The 25,221-nt window shown below is 36.6% G+C and overlaps 1 protein-coding gene across 1 annotated transcript in view; it reads left to right on the top strand.

Moving 5' to 3' along the window:
- Nup62cl (nucleoporin 62 C-terminal like) overlaps positions 1–23,433 on the top strand; it is a 58,654-nt gene extending 35,221 nt beyond the window's left edge. Inside the window, exons 4-9 of the mRNA XM_021188742.1 lie at positions 699–849; positions 1,099–1,148; positions 1,283–1,417; positions 3,657–3,768; positions 6,914–6,980; positions 23,243–23,433. Coding sequence (XP_021044401.1) covers positions 699–849; positions 1,099–1,148; positions 1,283–1,417; positions 3,657–3,768; positions 6,914–6,980; positions 23,243–23,334 — 607 coding nt within the window. The 3' untranslated portion in view covers positions 23,335–23,433. The remainder of the gene's footprint in view (positions 1–698; positions 850–1,098; positions 1,149–1,282; positions 1,418–3,656; positions 3,769–6,913; positions 6,981–23,242) is intronic.
- The last annotated feature ends 1,788 nt before the right edge of the window (positions 23,434–25,221 follow it).

The raw sequence follows: 25,221 nt of genomic DNA, 5'->3' as shown, positions 1-25,221 counted from the left end.
TTAGAGGTTAGATTCCCTACTGGGTCCCTGTGATACCAGAGCAAACGAAGAGGCCCTACCGATTTACCCACTCTTACAAAATCTTGTTGCTTCTGAGAGAGGATTCAGCTTTACCCTGGCATTATATGTTCCCATTAGTACCCCAGTAGGAAATTAGAATGCTACATGCATCTGTCGGGAAAGTATTAACCTATTACTTCCCCCATTGAGCGCCACTGATACTATCCCTGCTAGAGTCAGAGTTTGCCCAAGTTGTCCTGATCACAGAATATGGACGATCAACTTTTAATACAATCAGCAGTGGAGGTGGAGTTCTGCAGGGTTCCTTGTGGCTAAAGGATGCCTTGTCTCTTGTGAGTACTACTCAGAAGCACACTTTGACTTAGATAAGTAGCTTCTGGAGCCTCCATCACACTGTGCTGACAGCACGGAAAGCAGAAGCTGACTCTGGTCCTGGCTTAGCTCTTTATATTTTGATTTAGTAGCCATCTTAAGAAGTATTCATTTGCTCTAGTTTGCTTAGGATAATTTTCAGAGAATTCAACTGGATATTTTAAAATAATCTTTCCATGCTATAATTTGCAGCAGATTGGAGAATCTCCCCAAAGGCTTTTCTCCCCTAGTCTTCCTGTAAGACTTGTTTAAAAATATGATTATACTTTAATAAATATGATCATATTTTTATAAATTATTTTTAGCTCAATAGTAACTCCTGTGATGACATACGGCCCTCTGGAGAGTGTGGCGAACAATTGGAACTATCAGCTACAAGAACAAGAAAAACACTATTTTTATCAGGCCAACCAATTCAATATTTGGAACCAAGCACTGATTGCGTCTGGTAATGAGGTAAGAAGATATTCTCATTAATCTCACTGTATTGTACAAGAACTTTCAGATAAGCACATGAGAACAGACTTGAGTTTCCTGTTGCAATATTGATGAGTACCTTAAAAACATTTTCCTGAATTAATATGCTTTCTGAATTAGGAAGTAAGTGTTTGGTAGTTGAGTGATGTTTGAGAAAATGTATATTGTTCTAAATTTTTTGAGAAAATTTGAGCATCAATATAATTTTGTTCCAATTTCTCTTTAAAGATTGCTCTTTTGCACAACGAAATGGAAAGAGTGAAAATTGATCAGAGCAGGTAAGACCCTTGATATTTTTGGTTGAAAAACTCAAGATACTTTTGTTCTTTTTTTTCCCCTTGCTATTTTTTGGCATTTAATTTGTTACCCAAAATTGCTTGCATTTGCCCTTCTGTTGGCTTGTTTTATTCAGGTTGGAACAAGAATTGGATATTATCCTGTTCCAGCAGAAGGAACTGGAACAAATGTTGACTCCTATAGAGGAGCTTTTGAAGGAGCAGAATGGTCCTCTTAATATGATGTATGTGAATAAGGAGTATGAGATGATGTAAGTAACTACATAAAGATGGAAGAGTTGGGCAGAAGGAGGGAGAACTTGAATCACAAAGTAGAAAATAAATATTAGTAGAAAAGGGCAAGTTCTAGTTGGTATTTATCAGCTTGTTTGACTGTAGCATGTTTATCCTTAATGGATGCTTGCAAATGAAGAAATCATTCTGGCAGCTTTGTTTTATAGTGTTTCATTCACTATTATTAATCTCAAGCTCATGCTTGTCGACTATAAAGTTTTTGTATTTGTCAAGTATATTCTTAAAGTGGAAATACAAAGCTTACTTGTGATGTCATAGTATTATGGATTTATAGTATTTCTGGCCTCATATTGGCACAGCTAAACCTAATATTCACACAGTGGTTTTAGTCATACATTACTTGATTTTTCAAAGACAGACTGGTAATTTAAGGATGAACTATGGCTTTCAAAAATGGAGTGATTTTTGTCAGGGTTTCAGGCTAGGTATGTTTTATTTGTGTACTGTTCAGTTTTTACTTTGTGTCTGTTCGCTGTCAGGGTTCCCATGGTAACTCTGTCCCTGGACCTGTGATTTGATAATCAGGCCACTTTAGAAAGCATTAAGAGACGTTGTGTGAACATACTACATAATCTAAATTGCGAGTAACTTGGGCTCACTTTGTCAGTGGCTTGTTAGTGAATTGAGATGGGGCTTTTATGCTTTGGATTTTTTTTCTTGGTTTTTAAGACAGGTTCTTAGCGGTTTTGCCCAGGCTTATGTCAAACTTCTGGGTTAAAGTGATTCTGTCACCTTATCATTGTGAGTAGCAGGAGCTGCAGGCACACATCACAGTGCCCAGCTGAGCTTTTGCAGGTGCTCTACTGAATTTATTTGTTATAAGGCTTGCAGTTGACGTTTTTGTAAGAATTTTAAATGTGGGTAAGTATGGCTAATCTGCACTGGCCTCCATTTTATTTCTAGTCCTGTTTCTGTGCTTCCTTTCTCTTTCCTTTTTGCACGTCTTTCTTTGCTTTCTTTGGCATTGTTTCTGTGAAACACACATGCACGTGCATGCATGTGTGCATGCGCGCACGCGCACTCACACACAACACACAGATTATTTCCTTGTTTAAGATAGGTTCTGGCTATGTAGCCATGGGTGGCTTCGAACTCTTTATGTAGACCAAGCTGGCCAAGGATTCCCTACATAGACAAGGCTGTCCTTGAACTCATAGAGATCCACCCGCCTCCTCCTCTTGAGCACTGAGATTATAGGTTTGCACCACCATACCTGACACATACTATATTTTTATCACCTGTTCTTGGAGAAGGTCTCATCCAGCACAAACTATGTAACAGCCAAGGCTGGCCTGAAAAGCTTCACCCTCCTATCAATACTTTGCAAGTGCTGTGATTACAAGGAATGTATCACTGTGTTCAACTTTATTCTATAGTTTTTTGTTGTTGTTGTTTTTAGAATATATTAACTGTAGATTTGGGGAAGAAACCCTTAGAAACATTAACTCCTTTCCAATTGCTCCTTTCTACTGTACTACATTCACCAGGATTTTCAACAGTTTAGGCATCCAATTATATAGAAATGATTTGGCACAGAAAGCAATGGATAGTTACCAAGGAATCTAAATGAGTGTTTTAATTTTATAGATAATAAGTTTGAGAAATCTTCTCTTTGCTTTTAATTCTTATAAACATATCAATAGAGCAGACTAAATCAAGCAAGCAACCTTTCTCCATTACTCCCCTGCTCTGTCTCATAAACAGTTTGAGTAGAGTATTTGAGAATTCAGGCCACTGATCAGTTTGCAACTAAACTTAGATGAATCTCCTACCTTTTATTGTTGTGAAGTTTGTTTCTCAAAATATCCATTGTTACTTGCTATAGTATATCATGTAAGGCTTTACTATGAAAGTTTATGTATTCTCAATCATTGAAGAAATCTCAACATTTACTAACTATTGCTAAACAATGGTCTTCTATCTATCTAAATGTCCTATGCATACATTTTGGTTCCACCAAAGGGTTCCTTTGCTGTAACACTCATCAGAAATTTAGCCAGAGGCTAAAGCCATTGCCTTTGCAGTCTTAGGTTATTGTGGTAACATTGAATTTGTGAGACTGTATGTCCTTGGCCATAACTAGAAACTAATGTAGGGGAGTCGAGACAGATCTAGTTGACAATTTCATCTCTATATGTCAGTAACAGTAGACATGAGAAAACATCTCTTGTTACTCTCTTTCACTTCCCTTTGCAGTTACAGATTGGCAGAAATTATAGATGCTGAGCTGAAAAGGATGTCTCAGGATCTCAAGGACATCGTTGTTTATCTGAATTCACTGGCGCATCCTGCTGATGCTACTGAACAGGTATGGTCTCTGCTCTTTTGATTTAGACAGCCAAGATTTCATAGAAAATTAGCCCTCTGTGGGTCTTTTAATTAGTCACATTCTCCTGTTCTCCAGAGTACTCCTTATCTGCCCTCTAGAGATATGAAGTCCTTAGGCATGATTAGTGGGACAGTAAATATTTACAGTTGTGAGGTTTTTGTGGTTATTCCCAGGAGGGTAAAATAAATGACTCTCAATGTTATTCAGGGTTTAATTTCTGCATAATTAAACAGATCCTGGTACTTTGTTTTCACTTACTAGTTAATTTTTCATACCATATAATTATTTATTACTCTTATAAATATGAACAGATATGTCTAGGTCTGTTAGACATATTTAGGCACTCTAATTTATATATTTAAAATATAGTAACTTAACTATATTTTAAACAACATTTTAAACAACATTTTCCCATAGAAATTGTTTTTGTTAAATGTCATTGTTTCTAACTGCTTCACAGCATCCTATTTAGTTCATAGAGCAAATACATTACATTATGAGAATGTATGACTGAGGATCCTGTTAGAATTGAGATTCTGTGAATCAATTTGGCAGTAAGAAAGAAGTGGGGGGGTTCTCTTTCAATTTTCTGTACTCCAATTATAAAGAGCGTATTTCCCCTATCTTTTCCTATTGTCCAGAAGCCTAAATGAAGTCCTCTTTCCCCCACTCCCACTCAATGGGACTAAAGCTAAGAGGAATCTCCCATTGTAGGAGCTTCTATTGTGCTTTTTCTCATTAATTATAAGTAGGAGTGAGGCTAGATCTGGATAGATGAGAATGAATAACATATACATAAGTGGCGATTATTCTCTAGCAAGCTCTTTGTCCGGTTAGATGCAGACAGTTCTTTCTGTGCAAACATATTATTACCGAATTTTTTAATTATGAAAAGACAGCCAGTTATAGTTGAGAAACTATTAGAATTTTGACACATGATCTCCTTGGGTCTCTGCTCCTTCTTTGCAAAATGTCAAGGAGAGAATAAATGATCTGTAAGTCCCTTTCAGCCATAAACCAGTGCTATTCTCTACTTAGCATCAATCTAAAATTGAACAACGACAAATATAAATTAGTCTGGAATTACCGATGCTACCATCTGCCCTGTGTTCACAAAGATGATCACGAGTTGACAAAGTACATTTCTATTAGATTCTGAATGTAATTCTAAGATTTAGAATTGTTTTTGTTGTGATAGGTTTCTGATGCATAGATAAATATAAGCAGATTTAGACACAGCACAGAACTGATGTCTAGTCCTGGTGTGCTGAATTAATTTGAGAAGTGTCAACAGAGTTCATAAAATCTATCTTTGTCATTTTCTCAACTTGGCCCACGATTATTTTGTTTCACTGGTGACTAGGAAACAGTCTTTTGTTTTCATTTTTCCTGGTAGGGATAATGGAGATGTTTAAGATGAGTGAGTTAAGGGTAATTACAGTGTGATAGCAGGACAAAGGAAGCGAGAGATCATCCCTCTTTTCAGATAACATAAATTACGGAACAGAAAAAAAAATCATACCTACTGAATGATAATGTTCCTATGGGTAATGTGCTGGTCATTACAATCACATTACAAAATAGGAGCTATGTGTTCCAGCATTCACAGTGTTGGGATTTAATGACTTTTATTACTCTTGTGTGTGGGTTTTTGTGTGTGTCTTGATGAATGGGAGAGACCACATAATACTTATACTTTTCTCAAACATATTATATCTATTACCCAATTATATAAGGAAAATTAAAGCATCAGTATTACCAATCCTTCCCTTTTATATTGATGTATTTCTTCTCGTCTTTTTACACTGCTGACACACACAAAAAAACGTTCTTCTATTTAAACAAAATCAGAAACATAAATATATTGACTTTTACCTTCTGTTTCCATGGTCTTTTCTGAAAATTTTAGTCATTCTTTGACAATGTGAGTTTTAATGCTGCCAAGATATTTCACTGGAGATGAATTTCATAATATATTTAAAATTTTAATGTTAGAGATTATTTCCAAATTTGGGGCTAATATAGCCTTGTAACGACCAATACATTTAGAGTTGGGTAGGCTCCTGAAAGGAGAATATACTGGGTAAAATGCTATAAATATTTTAAAACTCTTTATAGATGACATGAAAATTTACATTTGGAAATTTGGGCCTATTTACATTACTGTTTAGTGTATATTAACATGCCGACTTTTTTCTACTTGCAAATTGCGTGTTTTTAATTTGCAGTGGTGAAATTTTAAATGCTCCAAATCTAGAACTCTTTCAGTGAAAAAAATGATGCACAAGTAGAAAAGTCCACACCCATGCAATGGGTCATAGTTAAAAGATATGGGTATAGCTGGACTTGGGTGTAGCTCAGTGATCAAAGTAGCACATGAGAAACAAACAAATAATCAAACAAACAAATCAACATATACACAAAATTACAGGCATGATACAAATATTATATAACATCACGTTGAGGCTATATGTTCAAGATATGTATGACACAAATTCCATGTTTAATCTTGCTTCCCAAATCTGAAATATTTCATTATATATAATGAAATGTTCCAAAATTTGAAAAGAATATCTGAAACAATTCTATTCCAAGCATTTGAGTAAGGAATAATCAACGTATACTTGACTATTGAATGCTATCATTTTTTAACATAATGAATTTGAGGGGCCATGAATGTTACCATATCACCCAGGAGGCTGAGGAAGGGCCTGGCTACATTATTAAGTTCCAGACCAGTCTGTACTACATAACAAGCCAGTATTCCCCAAAATATGCAGATTTGATTGACAATTTTGATGTTATTAATTTTAAATGGATATATTTGCTTTCTTTTGAAACATTTCTTAATGTCCTTTATTTTTATATTGAGCTTGTCAGGTTTTTATTGACTTGTAGAAATCTAACTCTTGACAGTTATGAAATGAATAGATGGAACTAATGCATAAAATTAGTGTAGAAGTATGAAATAGCAAAGCACCATTAATATGTAGTTCATTGTCAATGCGCCACTTACCAGAACAAAATTAAATGTTGTTTCCTAATTTCAATTTCCTGTGTTGATTTCTTTTTCGTTTACTTCATTACAATAATCATAATCTAAAAGGCTTTGGTGTATTTTCAGCTGGAGCAGATCTGCAAAATTCTGAATGCTCATATGGAATCCCTGCAGTGGATTAACCTTAATTCAGGTAGGAGTTTGTTTTATACATAATGTTGTAGGTACGAAGATGTATGACACACATTGTGCTTTCAGTGATCACACTGACTCAAGAGTTGTTCAGTGTATGCCCATATGAGCTCTGAAGAGATTCTACAATTTGACTAGAAATTAATGAAAACACGGAATGGAGACAGGTATGGTATTGGCAATATCAATGAAACAAGACTTTTAAATGTATCTTTTACATACAGTTTTGATCTTGGTAAAACATGTATGTTTTATATACTCAGAATTGGACCCAAAATGGAAAGACAAATACTGAAGCCTTCCTCACCACCAAATCAGCACAGTTTATAGCATACTAACTCAGTGTAGATAACTATTGAATTCAACATTCTTTTTTGAATGTTTTGTTTGAATATATATATACATATATATTCATATATTCATGTGTGTGTAGGTCACATGTGTGCATGCTTGTAGAGACTGAGCAAGTCAAAGTTGGATATCTTCCTCTGTGCCTCTCTGCCTTATTTTTGACAGTCTCTAAGCCTGGAGCTCACTGATCTTGTGATACTAGCAGCAAGCACTTTACCATCTGAGCCATCTCCTGCATCCCAGAGTATAGTGCTCTTGGTAGTGCATTCTTTTTTGTTTTTTGAAACAGGGTTTCTCTGTATAGCCCTGGCTGTCCTGGAACTCAGTTTGTAGACCAGGCTGGCCTCGAACTCAGAAATCCACCTGCCTCTGCCTCCCGAGTGCTGGGATTAAAAGCGTGCACCACCATGCCCGGTGCAGTAGTGCATTCTTATTGGATGAAAAAAATTAAATATAAAAATGAGTAAACTTTTAAAATAACTTTTATTGTTAGCATCAGAATTATAAAACAAATATCATGACCACTTTATAGATATAGCAAAATAAACCAAGCACATACATATATTACTGTCAATAGAAATTAGGATTTATATTAAGAAATGAGATACAAGTCATTTTTCTGATATATCCATATAAATTTAAAATGCAAATACTAGTAATGAACTTAGATTTCTTTGCTGTGTGCATGTAAAGGGCTTAGAAACACTGACAGATAAATGAAATGATTTAGCACTAAGATCTTGGTTTCTATAGATAATTCCTGTTAAAAGAAAGTGATTCTTCTTGGAGGTCTCTGATCTCAGGACTGAAGGAGAGAAATACATGGAGACTTGGGATGTGCAAGAAAGCGAACATTGTTCTAATACTAATAATGTTTTAACAGAACTGAAGTATAGGCATAATGTTATCGTGCATTGTGTAAAGATTATCCCCAGATTATTCAAATGCTGATTTCTATGCCCCCAATATCTGGTTGCAAAACTTTACTCCCCAATTATTCCCTGATTGGCCAGTAAAGAAGCTGATTGGCCAGTGTCTGACCAGGGGAAAGAATAGGGCTAGACATCCTCCTAGGCAGGGGACAGAGGAAGGAGAGGAAGGAAGTAGAGTTTTGCCCTAGGGAGAGAGTCCAGGAGAGAGTATGGGAAAACACCTGGAACAGAGAAACCAATAAAATGCAAGTAGCTTGGAAATTTTCACTGGGAAATAGCCAGATACGCATAAAGAATTAACATAGAGTAATACTGCTTAGTTGTTGTGCCTTAAAGCTGTAAAATAAATATGCTAGTCCAGTTTCAATTATTTGGGAGCGTAGCTGGGTTAAGAGAGAAGCAACAACACACTTACAAAAAGCCACTAACACATAAGATGACTACATGGGACTCACACTGTTAGGATGCTTTGAACATAAAAATAATAGCAATAAAAGGTTATAATACTTTAAAGGCAAAACCTCATGAAGTCACAATTACACCTTTTAAAAGAAAATTGAGAAATGTAAGGGGACAAATCTTAGCAGAATTATGCCAACAAATAATTGTAGATAGTGATAGAATTAGGAAACTATAATTACAAGTTCTTCGTGGGATATGTTTAAGTTCATCTTTATCTTGAATACCATTCCTTGTTTATAAACTCTTTCAACTAATAGTCATTTCTTGGCAGAAAAATATGCCAGCGGAAAAAGAACCAAATAAAGACTGCAGATTATTCTGTTAACTTTCTAGAAATAGTCTTATTGGGGTATAAGTTACATAGCATGAAATTCAGCATTTTAGTTGTTTAAGTCAATAGGGAAATCATGATTGTGCATTTGCATTATATAGTAGCTGATTCAGGCAAGGGTCATCAATAAATGGTAAAACTATAATGTTTAAGATGTTTAAGATCATTAAGGAATAAGATATTTGTGTACTCCTAAAATGTATCACTCCATATATTGATTAGTGGCACACACACACACACAATTGAGGTCAAGTTATTACCTCTTTTTAGCATACACTAGTCTCTTGGAACCTTTATTTTCATTATCAAAAACAAAAGATAGATAGCACCTACCCTTAATCTTTTAGAAGATTAAAAGAAGCAGTGTATAGCTGTCTTTGAATAGTACCTAATCCATAGTTGGTAGTCAGTAAATGATAGTGGGAAGAACTAGGTACTGGTTGTTAAAATTTGTGCTGTTTTTGTATGGGGGTGGAGATAAAAAAGGTCATGGGGTTCAAAGGTAGCTGTTAAATTAAATTATTATTAAATTGGATCTAAAGAAGTTCGTTCCAGGTAGGTTCTCATTAAATACCATTTACATTGAGAAGTTGATAGAGTAGCTAAGAAGTAGGGAAATGTTAATAACCATACAATGACAAGGAATGAGATTATTCAAGTTATCCTGTGTGTGGCTTATTTTTCTACAGTGAACAGTACTGTTGGGGTGGAGTTGAAGGGGTGTTACAAGGTAATTTAGGTTATAAGAAAAATTGCGGTGGTTTTTCTCTTGGTGGGGATCCTCTTTGTCATAAATGAAACCGCAAGGCTCCCAGCCAGTGTTTCCTTTATAAAATTAAAGTTGTTAGTGTTGCAAGGGATTTACTTTATATAAATGAAGAAATTGTGACCCAGAAAGGTTTAATGGCTTCTTTAGAACACAAAGCTAAGACTAGTCATAGAGGAATTGGGATCAGGATCCAGATTTCCTTATGTGAAAAACAGTATTTTTAATTCTGGTGTGCTTTTTGAACAATGTAGGTCTCATTAGATATAAAAACAAATTTTAACCATGTACAAGACAGGGTTGGAAAAATAATGATAATATTTTGGGTGGGATGTTAATTTTCAGTGTTGGATAAAGCTCTCGGTCCAAATTGGTAGCAAGAATAAGACAGTAGAGAGTGATGATTACTGAGAATTCCTTTTTTGCTAAAGATTCATTTGAGTTAAAGAAGCAGAGCAGGGTTGTAGAGCAGCAGTTCTCCACCGGGGTGGCGTGACCCCTTTGGCAAACCTCTAGCTCCAAAAGTATTTAAATTCCGATTCGTAACAGCAGCTAAATTATTTATGAAGTAACATAATTCTAAAGTTGGTGGTCACCAAAAAAAAGGAACTGCATTCAAGGGTTGCAGCATTAGGAAGGGTCTAGAGGGTTTCATTGGAGATGGACTCAGCTGAAGAATGAGAAAAACCTGTTGTTACTTGATAGCTCAAGCTTCTTTTTGCCTTCCTCACGCAACAAGCCTTTTCTTTTCATATCAGGAAATGAGGTGATCAAGGAAGGCAGCATGGCAGGGTTTAATTATGTTGTCCAGGAGAGGATTTTTTTTCTTTTTGTTTTATTTTCCTTTTTTAAAAATTATTTTATTAGATATTTTCTTCATTTACATTTCAATTGCTATCGCAAATGTCCCCTATACCCTCCCCCCACCCTGCTCCCCTACCCACCCACTTCCACTTCTTGGCCCTGGTGTTCCAGAGTGGTTTTACAAGCTTGTAATCCCACCAGCAATGGAGGAGTGTTCCTCTTTCTCCACATCCTCACCAGCATCTGCTGTCACCTGAATTATTGATCTTAGCCATTCTAACTGGTGTGAGGTGGAATCTCAGGGTTGTTTTGATTTGCATTTCTCTGATGACTAAGGATGTTGAACATTTTTTTTCAGGTGTTTCTCGGCCATTCAGTATTCCTCAGTTGAGAATTCTTTNTTTAGCTCTGTACCCCATTTTTAATGGGGTTATTTGAATTTCTGGTGTCTAGCTTCTTGAGCTCTTTGTATATATTGGATATTAGTCCTCTATCAGATTTAGGATTGGTAAAAATCCTTTCCCAATCTGTTGGTGGCCTTTTTGTCNCTATCAGATTTAGGATTGGTAAAAATCCTTTCCCAATCTGTTGGTGGCCTTTTTGTCTTGTTGACAGTGTCTTTTGCCTTACAGAAGCTTTGCAATTTTTTGAGGTCCCATTTGTCAATTCTTGATTTTACAGCACAAGCCATTGCTGTTCTGTTAAGAAATTTTTTTCCTTGTGCCAATATCTTAGAGGCTTTTCCCCACTTTTTCCTCTATCAGTTTCAGTGTCTCTGGTTTTATGTGGAGGTCTTTGATCCAGTTAGACTTGAGCTTTGTAAAAGGAGATAAGAATGGGTCAGTTCTCATTCTTCTACACGATAACCGCCAGTGTGCCAGCACCATTTGTTGAAAATGCTGTCATTTTTCCACTGGATGGTTTTAGCTCCCTTGTCAAAAATGAATTTGTTCCTCCTGTGATTCTGTTAGCCTCTGTCAGCAGTCCTGGGACTCCACCTCTCTCCTGAGTCTCAGTGGTCAGATTACTCTCTGCAGGCAAGCTCTCCTCTTGCAGGGAAGGTGCACAGAGGCCTGGCGTTCAGATCTGCCTCCTGGCTGAAGATGTAGGCCCAAAACGGGGCCTGTCCCAGAATATGTGTCTGTTGCCTCTGCAGTTTGTACACTCACCTGCACAGGCTAGACTCCGAGGCACCCTGGACACAATATATCTCTCTCACCTGCTCTGGCAGACAGCGCCCTCCTGTGTGGCCACCTTTCCTCAGGAGGGGCTCCCTTACCAGCTCAGGCAGTGAGAGGGCTCCCAGGGGACACCTCTCCTCTGGTGGGGTTGGTGCCCGGATGCCTGGAGCCAGAACCAGGGTCTGTCCCAGAAGCTGTGTCCCTTCTGCAGTCTGCCTTCTCCCCGGCAATGACAGGAGCCTGGGCGTACCAGAGCAAAGATCTTTATTTTCCTTTTTAATAGCTAATTGGTTCATGTCTGTTGAAACAGTCTGTGGACTGAAAGTTTAAGATTAGTCCTGTTTTTCACTTTCAGAGAGCAGTTATAGAAAAATAAATGAGTGTGTTCTTCCGGCAATACAAATATTATATTTTACTAAAAAGAAATCATTAACTCACATAAAAATCAAATCTTTCTTTTAAAAGGTTTCCAGGAAATGTTTTTGTGACTTAATATCTACAATATTGGCACAAAAATTTTCCATCATAAAACATGGCAGCTGTTACATGAAAAAGATCACACATTTAACTGAAAAATCATTTCTTTAAAAGTGATTTTGATGAATATTATTAACTGAGAAGAGCTAAAATGAAAAGACTATATACTGTGTGATTCCAAATATATGACATTCTGCAAAAGGCAAAATTGTAAAGATAGTTAAAAAACAAAACAAAACAAAAAAGACCAGTAGTGGGTGTGGTGATGAATAGGCAGTCACAGAGCTGTAAAAATATTTTCTGCGTTTCTTTAATGATGGATACCTATTAGTATACCTTTGCTAAAACCCGTAGGATGAACAAAGCTGCCCGTGAGCATGTGTGTAAAGGATAGGCCTTGGATGGTAGTGGTAGCTCATCAGTGATAATGAGTGCACTGCTCTGATTTGGGATGTTGGTAACTGGGGAGGCTTGTGACCGTAGAGCTTTTGATTATATTGAATATATGGGGACTCTTTATCTGGGCAATATTTTCCATGAATTTAAAGTTACTCCAAAGGGTCCATTGTATTTCAAAAGAAAAATAAATGAAATAAATCAAGACAAACTGGAAATTGAACATCCCATACACTTTAAGTATGTTAACCCAGTACATTCCTTGTCCAGTGAACTTTTCAACATCAACAAAGATGTGGCAAGCCAGGCTCCTTTAGATCTCTAACTCCTACAACAGTCCAGAAGGATAGGGCAGAAATAAAAAGGGATCAGAGACCATCAAATTAAGGGAAGTCTGAATACATGCAGGGTCTAAAATGTGAGGCTTATTTACTGTTAGACATTATCTGTGGGTGTTTTTTTTTTCACCTGACAAGTATAATTGAGAGTGGATGGTAGCCATAGATGCATCTTCCTTTTTAAAAAAATTGTAGAGCATTATTATTATTATTATTATTATTATTATTTCAAGGTTGGCTTGATGATAGTACTGCAGTCTGACACCTGTCTTCTGAGTTGGCAGCCACTGAAGCTGCAGCAACTCTAGCTCCTCTGGGACCACTTACAACAGAATTGGCATTCCATCTGAGGTCATTTATTATTTGTTTTAAGTATGTGGAGCTACTTGTGGCAGGGCAGGGAGGTGGGATAAGGGATCCGTGTTTCTTGTTGCTTTGTATACCACCAAGTCATCATCACCATGCATATTAGTAATCACCAAAAAGCACAATAATAAAGGAGCAGTCCATGAAAAACACTTTATTATTTGAAACTTCAGTAGTATCGTGGCATTTGGCTTCTTTCATGAGGTGTCCCAAGGTTCTAAGACTAAATCTATTTTTATCTGTAACTATCTCAGGTTCCTAAAGAGTAGAACTTCATAATTATTCTATGGATTCTCACATTTATGTTGTTGTTGAGAGCAGAAAGAGTCACTCCTTGCAGTAATTAAAATGGCCTTGAGGTTTGTTATATTTCCAAAATATAGTCCCATGTCTGTGACTATCTTACTTTCTATACTAAATATTCTTAGTCATCAACCACATCTAAGGAACTCTTGAATAAAATGCTTTTAGGGTCATCTTAGAATAACTATTTTGCATAATGTGTTATAGTTGTGCTTTAGTTTTGCGCAAGATTAATAGTTACTATTGGAGGTGACAGTTTCAAATTAAACTTTTTTAGTGTTAGATTTTTCAATTGGTTTTGATTCAGACAATAAGTGGTTTTAAAACTATTTTTATTAACCAGCCATGGTGGTATACACCTTTAAAACCATCAGTTGGGAGGCAGAGGTAGGTGGCTCTCTTGTGAGTTCTAGAATGGCTTCATCTACACAGTGAGTACCAAGGGAGTATCAAGGGGGTCTAATAGTGATAACTTGTTTCAGATAAACTTTTTTTAAAATTAAAGCTAGACATCGTGGTACAAACATATAATCCAGGCACCTTTGAGGTAAAGACAGAAGAATCAGGAGTTCAAGGTCATCTTTCAGTACTCAGTGAGTAGATTAATGCTAGCCTGTGTTGTGTCAAAACGAACAAACAGGAAAAACCAGTATATTTTATTAGTTATTTCAACTCTCTTCTCTGAAGAGCATCCAATGCTGAAGCGCCAAAAGACTGAGTCCTCTTCCTCTTTCAACTTCTGGACTAGGCTCCAATTCAGATTCACTGACTGAGGGTATTCCTTTTGCCTCTGCCTTTCCTTACATTCTTTGAGCAATCTTGGTGACATTGGTGGATTGGTAAGGTCATCTCTTATGTTTTGGAATTGAACATTCCACTTCAGATACTTGAAAATTGAATGGCTTGTGCTCGCTCTGTGCAGCAGCTGCACAAAGCCACCCAAGTGGACTTTGCTCATGTAGAATGTGTATTTTAAACTCCACAGGGACACTTAAGTCTTCCCATTGCGGTCAGCTGAACGGTATTTTGTGTCTTTCCACTATTTAAATGATTCACTTGATCATCTCTGCTATTCTTTATAGACAAAACAGATGTTTTCCCTTAATTCCAAAGAATGTCCTGTACTTTAGATTAGGGGACTAACATTAGAATTAAGTAAATCTTCAGTTCCTGTTAAGAAATAGTGTATGGTGGTTAACATTCTCCAAGTTGAATTCTCAGAATTCTTTTTCTATATGTAAATCCAGATTTGACATACCCTCAATACACCTGCAAAATTAGATTTCTCACTAATCCTACTTATGTACATTTTGTGCCCAAGTGAATTTCCTCAAGCTGGAGAGCTTCCCCACATGAATTATATGCAACATAATTTAAATCACTCACAAATACCAGAATTTATATTGTTTGTGAGAAAGATAGGGGTTTTTCCTCCAAAGCAGTTTTCCTCCTGCTAGTGACTAAATACATACATGCATGCATGCATGCATACAAACATACATACATATATACACACACACACACATACATACACACACACACACACACACACACACACACACACACACACACACACTGGAACTTTGTGATAATGCTGTTTTGGAGCCCATGCTCAAGAGACAACTCAAATATGAAATAACCTGATGGCTTTTCTTCAGTTAAGCCTCCCATATAGTAGATAGATGGCCCTCATGTTAAGCATGCCAGTGTTTGAAGGAACAATTACCATTATGGTACCAATTATAGCTCAGCACAGTGCTTATTTTATTTTAACTTTATTTTTGAGACATTGTCTCCGCTTTGTAGCTCAGGCTGCCTTTGAATTCATGGTGCTCCTCCTGCCTCAGCCTCTTCAGTGCTGGGACTACAAGCCTTCCACGGTGCTTAGCTGCTTTTAAATTGCTGTTATTAATTTGGAGGGACTCTGTATATTCCACGGTGACTCTGTGAAATTCAAAGGGCAACTTGAGGGAGGAAGTCAGCTCGCTCTGGGAATCTAAATTATGTCATTAGTCTTGGTGGCAAGTTCTTTGTATCTGCCAGGCCATCTTGCTGGGCCAGCATTTAGTTTATTTTAATTAATATGAATCCATTATACATACCAATGAAGTTCAGTGTGATATTTCAATATATGCATGGATTATACACTGTTTATTCAAAAATTTTATATCATTTGACAAGCAGGTACATTAATAGGAAAAACACTGTTAGAGAGAGTCAACAAAACAGGGCCAACTATGAAATCTCATAAGCTTTAGCTTCTGAGAAGTTATTTAAACCTTCCTTCATTTTTACTTACCATCACAGAATATTGAGACACTCGAAATAGCATCCACGGGCATTAGAAACCGCACGTGCTGTGGCTGGGGAATGATTCGGTGGGTATGCGTGCTTGCTGTGCCGTCTTGTGGACCTGAGTTCAAATTCCAAGCAGTGATACAAAAAACTACACCAAGCATAGTGTCTTCTCATCACTTTAATATTTACTATAGCACCGAGACGGGGGGGGGTATCCTTCCAGAAATGGTTTTTTAAATTCAGAAGTATATACCAAGAACAGAAGTATAGTCAGTCGGCTGTTACTTGAATTTTAGTAAACTGAATGTCTTAAAAGTAGCTATGACTAGTCAGAGGATAATGTCATATCCCCTCTTCCCCATTCTCTTCACTTTCCTTTTCTGAATTACAAGGAAAGATTATATTAAATTCCTAAATGTCAAAGTTATTGTCAAAAGCAGCCTAGTGTCCTATATAGGATATGTTCTGCAATAGCTAAAACCTTAACATGTGGCATACCTAGGGAGGCTAAAGTAGGAGAGCCATAAGTATGAGGCTATCCTGAGCCTCTGAGAGAGTTGCCCAGGCCAGCATCAATTATAGAGAAAAAAACCTGTATCAACAGCAATAACAAAATAGCTTGCGCATATGTGTGGGGCTTTTGTTACTGAAATGGGTTTGAGGTCAACTCAGATTCACAGAATTGTAAGAAATAATATAGAAACCTTACTTATTATTATCTTATTTTTCTCAGTTATAACATCTTACAAAACTGTAGTATAATAATACCATAATCAGGACATTGACATTTGACCCAGTCTGTCCCATAATTTGATGATAGGCAATTTGTCAGTGTTTGGTTTTGCTTTTATTATCTGCATCCCAAAGATTTTTCTCTCATTTTTTTTCTAAAAGTTTCATCTTTTTACATTTTATATTTGAAGGTTGTGGTGCATTTTGGTTTTGTTTTGTATAATAGGTTTAGATCAATGGCTTTTTGTTTGTTGAATTTTGCCTGCACTCAGTTGATCCAATACTATTGAAAAAGCTATCCTTGGTCAAATGAGTTTATTTTCTTTTGTAATTATGCTTGTTTGTTTATATTGTGTGTGTTCACACACACACACACACACACACACACACACACACACACACACACACACGCCAAAGTCAGAAGACAGCATGCTGGAGTCAGCTCTCTCTGGCAAGCGCTCTTACCTGCTGAGTCATCTTGTAGTCTAAATTGCTTTCCTTTTGAAAGAAGGGTTCTGACACCTTAACCCAAGTTGATCTCTAACTCACTGCAATCCTCCTGCTTCAGCTTCCTTAAACCTGAGATCGCAGACATGAACCACCACATTTGGTGAATTTACATTCAAGCCTTACCAAAAATCAGTTTGGGGTAAGCTTGATTTTTTTTTCCTGAGGTCTTTATTTTGTGGATTTTTGTGTCTTTCTCCTTAAATGTCACAGGGCTCTAAGTTTAGTAATTGCTTTCATTTCTGATCATACATGCAAAGCATTCAGTCTTTCGTCTTAAGATATAAGCTATAGGGTTTTGGTGGGTGATTGTTATCAAACTCATACTTCTCATCTATTCCTAATTAGCTGACTTTTTAAAAAAAATCATAAGCAGGTACTGGATTTTATCAAATGCTTTTTTGGTTATCAATTGTTACAAGAGCTTTTTATTTAATTTTTAATTTGTTTGCATACTGGACTCATTGTTATTTTTTAAATAGAGTCAGCCATACACAGTGTGGAATAAAAATCAACCCTTTTGGATCTATTTTTCTAATACTCTGCTATAAGCTTTTATATATATGAGATATCTGAGGTGTTCTGCGGATTGATAGGTCTGTAGTTTTCTCTTGATGTTGTACTGTCTTTGCCTGGTTTTGGCATCAACCCTGTCTTCTAGTTCTTAGGATTTGTGGGGAAATGATATTTTCTTCTTTGAATGTTTGATAGATCTTCAGTGAAACTGTTTGGGCCTGGGTATTTTTGTAGGGAGAAAGTCTCATTTGTTTCTAAAACTATTCTGATTGTATATTTTACCTTGGTTACATTGTAAAAGCTTTTCTGTTTCTCAAAGAATCGGTGCTTTTCTATTAAGCTGTTGAGTTGTAAGTGCAAAATAGTTTTGTAGGTTTTGTTGTTGTTGTTGTTGTTTTGTTTTTTGCACTGCTATGTCCTGTTTCTTTTTGATCCTGGTGATTTGTGGTTTTGGTGCTTAAATTTCTCCCTCTTGCCTGAAGTTTATTAATTTTATTGACTTTTTTTTCTCGCGAAGAATTCTCGTTTTAGCTCATTGATTTTTCTTGATGGTGATTTGGTTTACAGGCCTACTGCTCTTCGCTCATGTCTTTGCTACTTCCTCTCTTTGCGGGCTTTCTGTTGACTTTGTCCCTCTTCTAGTTTTCTAAGGTAGGCACTTAGACTATTGACTTGAGACCTCTCCTTGATTTGAATGGTATTCAGTTAAAAGGGCATTTCTCTTTTAAACAACAGTACGTTTGACCCTGGCTGTCATCTCCAGCCATCATTTCACAAATGGTTATTTTTATTTTCACTGTCAAAATTCTGCATTAAGAAACATTCACACACAGATATGTTAGAGGCACCTCAAATTAAATTAATTTGGTCAAAAACTATTTATTATGTCCTAGTTTTCCTATATTGTCTCTCTACCAACTTACAGTGCACAAATATCATAAATTTCACTTTGACCATTATTATTTTAATTATGATCATGCTGGTGCTGTTCACAGCCCAACACACTCTATTTTCTTTGTTTTTACAAGTTTTTGTCTACTTTTAAATTTTATGTTTTGCTTAGTTTTCTGTATATTTATCAGGAAAGTCATTATCCGAATCACTGCCTTTAATTGAAATTACCTAGTTCAACTTCCAAGACCTGTCTCTTCCATGGTCCCGTCATCTCTACTGTCTGTTCTTTGTGCTGTTTATTTGGTTTGTGGTTGTGTTCCTGGGGTTGGACTAGAACCTATGCATGCTAAGCAGATCCTCCACCACTGAGCTATCCCTTCAGCCCTCCTCTTGTACCTTCTGAAATTGTTGCTCACTTGACTTCAAGTCCCCCTTTCAGGACTGTTATTAGCACTTCTGTGGCTCTGATTTCTGATCCCTTGATACATTCTGTTGGTTCCAATATAGCACATATTCCCCTCCCCCCAGCTTCCAGAGAGAGTGTACAGCATATATTTTGATATTGTGCATTTCTGAAAAGATATGCGTCCCACCAGCTCACTTGGTTGATAATATTAGGTATTGAATGATAGCTTGGAAATAATTTTCCCCGGGACTTTTGAAGAAACAAATCTGTTGTCTTCCATCTCTGAGGGACATTGTGATTCGGAACCTTTTCTGAAGTTCTTCATTTTGGTTTTTTTTTTTCTTCCCTATTGAAAATTTTAAGCTCTTTCTCAGAATACTTAAATTTAGGATGATATGCTTTGATGTGAATCTGTTTCATCTACTGAGCCTGATATTAATGAGTCAAGAAACTCAGTTCTGTTTGAGGCTGTGCTCTTAAATGAGCTTTCTGCTAATTTCTTTGCTTCTGTTTTCTCTGTTCCACTTTCTGGAAATATACTTAATCTAATGCTTGCTTCCCAGAACTAATCTACATTTTTTATTCTTTCCTAGTGGCTCTATGGGTTTTGTTAATTTTTCTGGATCTGCACTCTACTTCTTATTCCAAACTTTGGTTGATTTTTACTTTCTGCAAATAACCTTTACGTCTCACGAGCTTGCTGTCACATGACAAGCTTACCTGCTCAAAGTTAGTAGCCTTCATTCATGTTTTTAGATTCAGTATCATCCCTGAGTGGGTTAATTTTTTTCAAAAACCTACTTTGCTCTTCCTAATTTGTTGCTTTCATCTTTCCATTTTGTTTCACTCTCTATTCTTCACAATTATTCTTATATTTAAGAAAGCGACACGAAACATTTTGTAGCTGGGTTTGCGAACTTGCTGTGGGCTAGATAATATGATTAGATTCCTCTCTTTTCCCGTCACTGAAGGACTTGTAGCCACTATCTTTAGACTTTCTGTCTAGGGGGTCAAAGTCTCTGGAGAAGAATTTTGCTGTTTCTGACTGGAGATTTGTTAGGTCCGTGCTTCACCAGCATTCTCAGAGGCAGAGAACAGGAAGTAGACACTCCATGCTCCTTTGTGGCTGCATACTTAAGCTCTTGGGAACTTCTTTTTTTTTTAAACTTATTTTATTAGATATTTTCTTCATTTATATTTCAAATGCTATCCCGAATGTCCCCTATACCCTCCACCCACCCTGTTCCCCTGCCCACCCACTCCCACTTCTTGGCCCTGGTGTTCCCCTGTATGGGGCATATAAAGTTTGCAAGACCAAGGGGCATCTCCTCCCAACGATGGCTGACTAGGCTATATATGCTATATATACAGCCAGAGACATGAGCTCAGGGGGTACTGGTTAGTTCATATTGTTGTTCCACCTATAGGGTTGCAGCCCCCTTCAGCTCCTTGGGTACTTTCTCTAGCTCCTCCATTGGGGTCTCTGTGTTCTATCCTATAGATGACTGTGAGCATCCACTTCTGTATTTGCCAGGCATTGGCATAACCTTACAGAGATAGCTATATCAGTGTCCTTTCAGCAAGATCTTGCTGGCATATGCAATAGTGTCTGCGTTTGGTGGCTGATNATGGGATGGACCCCCGGGTGGGGCAGTCTCTGGGTGGTCCATCCTTTCGTCTTAGCTCCAAACTTTGTCTCTGCCACTTCTTTCATGGGTATTTTAGTCCCTATTTTAGGGGAACTTCTGTTTTATCCCTAGTTTCAATACCGAATGCCTGTCCTTGACTTGATCTGATATCTCTGATCTAGAGCTTAGCTTGTTCAGTCGTCAAAGGCAAATCTTCTTCAGAGCTTGAATAGGGAGCATTACTCAGAGGTAAGATACAGAGAAGAGGGATGCTCAGCTTCTGACTCATACATCCTGTTTTCTGCTCTACTTTGAACACCATTTGGAATGATCTAGTCCAACCAAGTCCATATTTGGCGCAAAACTCATTGGAATTTTTAAAGTGTTTCGCGCCCTTCTTTGTCCACTTAATGTTTTGTTGGTGCTTAGCTCTTCTACCTCTTTACAACTATTTTACAGATGTGGGAGTTTAGTTGGCAGAAACCTTAGTGTTCTTCTCCCCCTTTCTCTTCTCCCCCTACTTCAGTTTGTTTCCACATTACTGTCAGAATGATCCTTTTTGGCATGATATACAAAGTACAGTTTTTAACTTCTTCGTAGAGATTATGCATTAATTTTTCTGTATTTTTGAAATGTAGCTCTGATCTTAGGTTTTGATTTCATTTAGGGTTTAATAGACAGTTACAGTTTATTTGTTCCCTGGCATGTAACCAGAACAGTATATTCAACTTATTGTTATTGTTTCGGGGAGGCTATGGGTGAGTGAGCGTGTGTGTGTGTGTGTGTGTGTGTGTGTGTGTGTGTGTGTGTTTAAGGGGAAAGACAAAAAAGATCCACAAAATAAAGACCTCAGGAACAAAAATTCAAGCTTACCCCAAACTGATTTTTGATAAAGCACAAAAGTAAATTCAAGGGCTAAATGTGGTTCATGTCTGCAATCCCAGGTTTAAGGAGGCTGAAGCAAGAGGATGGCTGTGTTTATGAAAACAGATTGTTGCAGTTTTAATACATAATACATAGTCATTGCCATTGACTATTTAGATAAGTCTGTAGAGCTGTACAAACCAATAGCATTTCAAATTTTGAACATTTCCTTTGCTCTCAAGTTTCCTATTGGCCTACTAGTAGTTACCATCCATTCCTATCCCAAGCAAGTCTCAGGAAACCTTGAATCTACTTCTTGTCTTTGTAGATAGTTTACATTTTGTTTAGTGATAGAATTTTTATTTTTGTCTATAGAGTGTCTTTTTAATAATGCAAAAAAATGAATGGTCTATTTCCTTCCAAGTGACTACTACTGAAATTCTACTTCTACTATGATATATTAACTTAATATATTGATAGAAACCAATCAATGATGCTGGTCTTGGGACCAGGATTCTGAGCAGTAAGTACCATGTGCATTGTTTGCTCTTAATGAATGAAGGGCCTCAGACATTTAAAGTGAGTTAATTCAGAACTAGTCCTGAGAATTCAATTAGAAGACATGACAAGCTGTTTATAGTAAGCCTCTCTTAATAATGATGACTTGTGTTTCTTGACATTTTATTGATTTTTAAGATTGTTATAAATGTACTCCTTTGCTTTTAGTATGTATCAATCAGTAAATTAGTAAATTGTGCTTATGTTGACATAGTCTCTAGTCTGAAGTTAATGGCTTGAACTGCTTGCTTATGCTTCCGTCACAGTTATTTAAGGGAGGAAATCTGCACCCTGCAGTTTGTTATCACAACTAAAAGAAGAGATCTATTTTGTCAGGCTCATTATTCATTGTTGTTCTGGCCCTTCAGCAGATAACCATGATTTAAATTAGTCACTCTTAGAGTGTGATCTTGCAGAATGTATATATTTTATATGATAAACTGAGGCATTATGCTTTTTAAAAACTGGGTAAACATTAAGACTGTTCCGGATGACTGAAAGAAATGAAGTAGACCAATTAAGTTTTAGTTTTTATTTTGCAAAACTTTCCTTTCCTTTGGTGGTACCAACTATTTTTTATCCCCTGCTAAACACTAATGACTAATGAACAGTTCTATTTGTGCATTTTTGTAGAAAATCTCTGATTAACATACTTCCCTCAACGGTTTATTTTGCCTAACAGAAAAGTACTATTTGATATGGTAACTATTAATGACATTTTGCAGTACACTGCCCCTGAGCAAACTTAAGAACCACCAAGGTAAATAAATAATCAGGAAAGAATAGAAGTGTAAATATTCTCCAAGACTTGTTGTGCCTTATGGGTAGCTCAGACCTACCAAAATCTATGTGTTCAATGTATTGAGCACCCTGAATTGTCCTTTTGCACATTAATGAGTAAAAACAGTTAATCCTTTCACAAATTTAAGGTGGACTGTTATTGACCCAAAGTTAAAGACAACAAATGAAGATTATTCTCATCCACTATTTTTACAGTTTCCAAACTGATGAATTTTCTCTCTCGGATTTTCTAAAACTTAACCCTATTAAAACTGTGCTTTAAGGTTCCATATGCCATAATTGAGGGGAGGGTGTGTTACTGCATCCATAGAATGCAACTTTGACTAATTATTGTATGCCTTTCTTACTCTAGGCGTAATGCAGAAGAAGGTAGAAGAGGTTGCAAATGCGGTTGAGGAGTACCGTCGCAAGGAGCAAGAAGCCATGAAGGCTGCCTTTGAATAACTATCACTCCAAATCGCTCCTTTTGGATTATTCATTAACCCTGAATTCTGATGATATTAAGTAGATTAGTATTTTCAGTTACTACTTTATCTTTGATTGCAATAATTTGTGCATGCGTTTATTTTTCATTTAAATACTGTGAAGAAAAGTATACTTTTTTTTCTTTCAGAAAGGAATAAAATCTGGACACGCCGGTAATAATGCTTACCCAGAGTCAAGTAACCCCATTGCCCAGGCAGTTGCTCACTGGTGTTGATTTTGTGTGTATAATCTCTGTCTTCCTTAGATTCTACATACGATCACCAGTACGCACCAACTTCTTACTGCAGCTTAATTGTGGGCAGTTGTTTGCCAAAATGCACATGTCACCCAGTCTTTACTGGGTTTTTGTGGCCATTCACAGAAAGTGCTGGATCCTGTAAAGTCTCCAGTGGAATTTACTATCTACTCTTGAGATATAATTTTACCTGTTAAGGGCAATATGGACAATGAAAACCTAAGTGTACCATAAATTACAGCAAGTATCTTTCGGGAATTCACAGAATGTAATATGGTTTTTACAGATTGGAGATTTAATTAGGGCCTTTATTTTTCTTATGGTACTAGAGATCCAACCATGTGCCACACTCTTGGATTATATATCCAGCACTGAATTATGGGTAAGGTCCAGTGATTCATTTACTTTTGACAATATACAGATACCTCAGTGCATTCGTTTTTAAATCAAGATCTCACTGTAGCCTATGCTGGCTTGGAACTTAAAATCCTCCTGCCTCAGTTTTCCAAGTGCCACCATACCTACGTGTCCTGTTGATTGTTATCATTTGTTTTGTTTTAGCCTATGATTTAGACCTGTTTGGTGTAGTTTTCTGTCTTTAAAGCAAAATAAAAGCCTTTTTAGCTCTTCACTTGTTGTATTTCATCCAAGTTGCTAATATAATGTCCTAAAAATGAAAATAAACTGATTAAAAGATTTTAAGTGACTGAACTGAGGGGTTTTGTTCTCCAGATCACTCATAAACTCATTTAAGGGTTCATGTTACAGAAAAATAAATACATTTTAAATGACTACTAGTGGTAGTAAGTTTTATGAATAGAATAAATACTAGAACTGAAAAGATTCACTTCGGGTAAAAATGTTTCCATGAAATAGATAGCTATTTCAGTCAGTTTCTGTCAATACTCAAAATTACACAATGTGAACTGGACCTGGTAGCACAGGCCTATAATCTCTGCCACCTGGAAGGCTGAGGTAGCAGGATCACAGATTCAAAGCTGGCCTGAATTCAACTAAATTAAGACTTTGTCGCAAAGAAGAAAAAAACAATGTCAGCCTGCAGTTTTGTTATAGAGTGCTGTGCTGGCATGCACAAGTTTCAATCTTTCATACTAAGTTGGAGAGGGTAATAAGAGAGAATAATGCAGACTATTAAATCTTGTAGCCTCTTAAAGGTAAACATGACTTTTGAGTAGATTCTTGAGTAATCTATAATTTTTAGAGTTCAATATTATTACCAATATACCCTAGATAAGGACAAAAGTCCTTATTTTGTAGGGTTTTTTTTTTTTTGATAAAGCTTGTATGGTAGCCCACATGTCAGTGGGGTTCCACATTCAGTGAAGTCAATATAATGTTTTATATGAATTTCTGGTTTTAAACTTCTGTTTATCTAATTCACTAGAGAGAAAAAAAATCATCCCAGGCAGCATTGGGTTTTGCCAACCATTTTGTGAGAATAAAATGTTTTTCAAGTCTCCAAAGTTTTTCAGGTTTTCTTATTCCTTTTTGAACACTAGCAGAGGGATTTTTTGTTTTGTTTTGTTTTGTTTTTGTTTTGTTTTTGTTTTTTTGTTTTTTTGCAAATTTTCTTTCTAAAGAGGAAACTA

The sequence above is a fragment of the Mus pahari genome, chromosome X, assembly GCF_900095145.1.
Source record: "Mus pahari chromosome X, PAHARI_EIJ_v1.1, whole genome shotgun sequence".
Taxonomy (NCBI): Eukaryota; Metazoa; Chordata; class Mammalia; order Rodentia; family Muridae; genus Mus; species Mus pahari.
The sequence above is the reverse complement of the archived record's forward strand: the minus strand, read 5'-3'. Positions and strand labels throughout refer to the sequence as shown.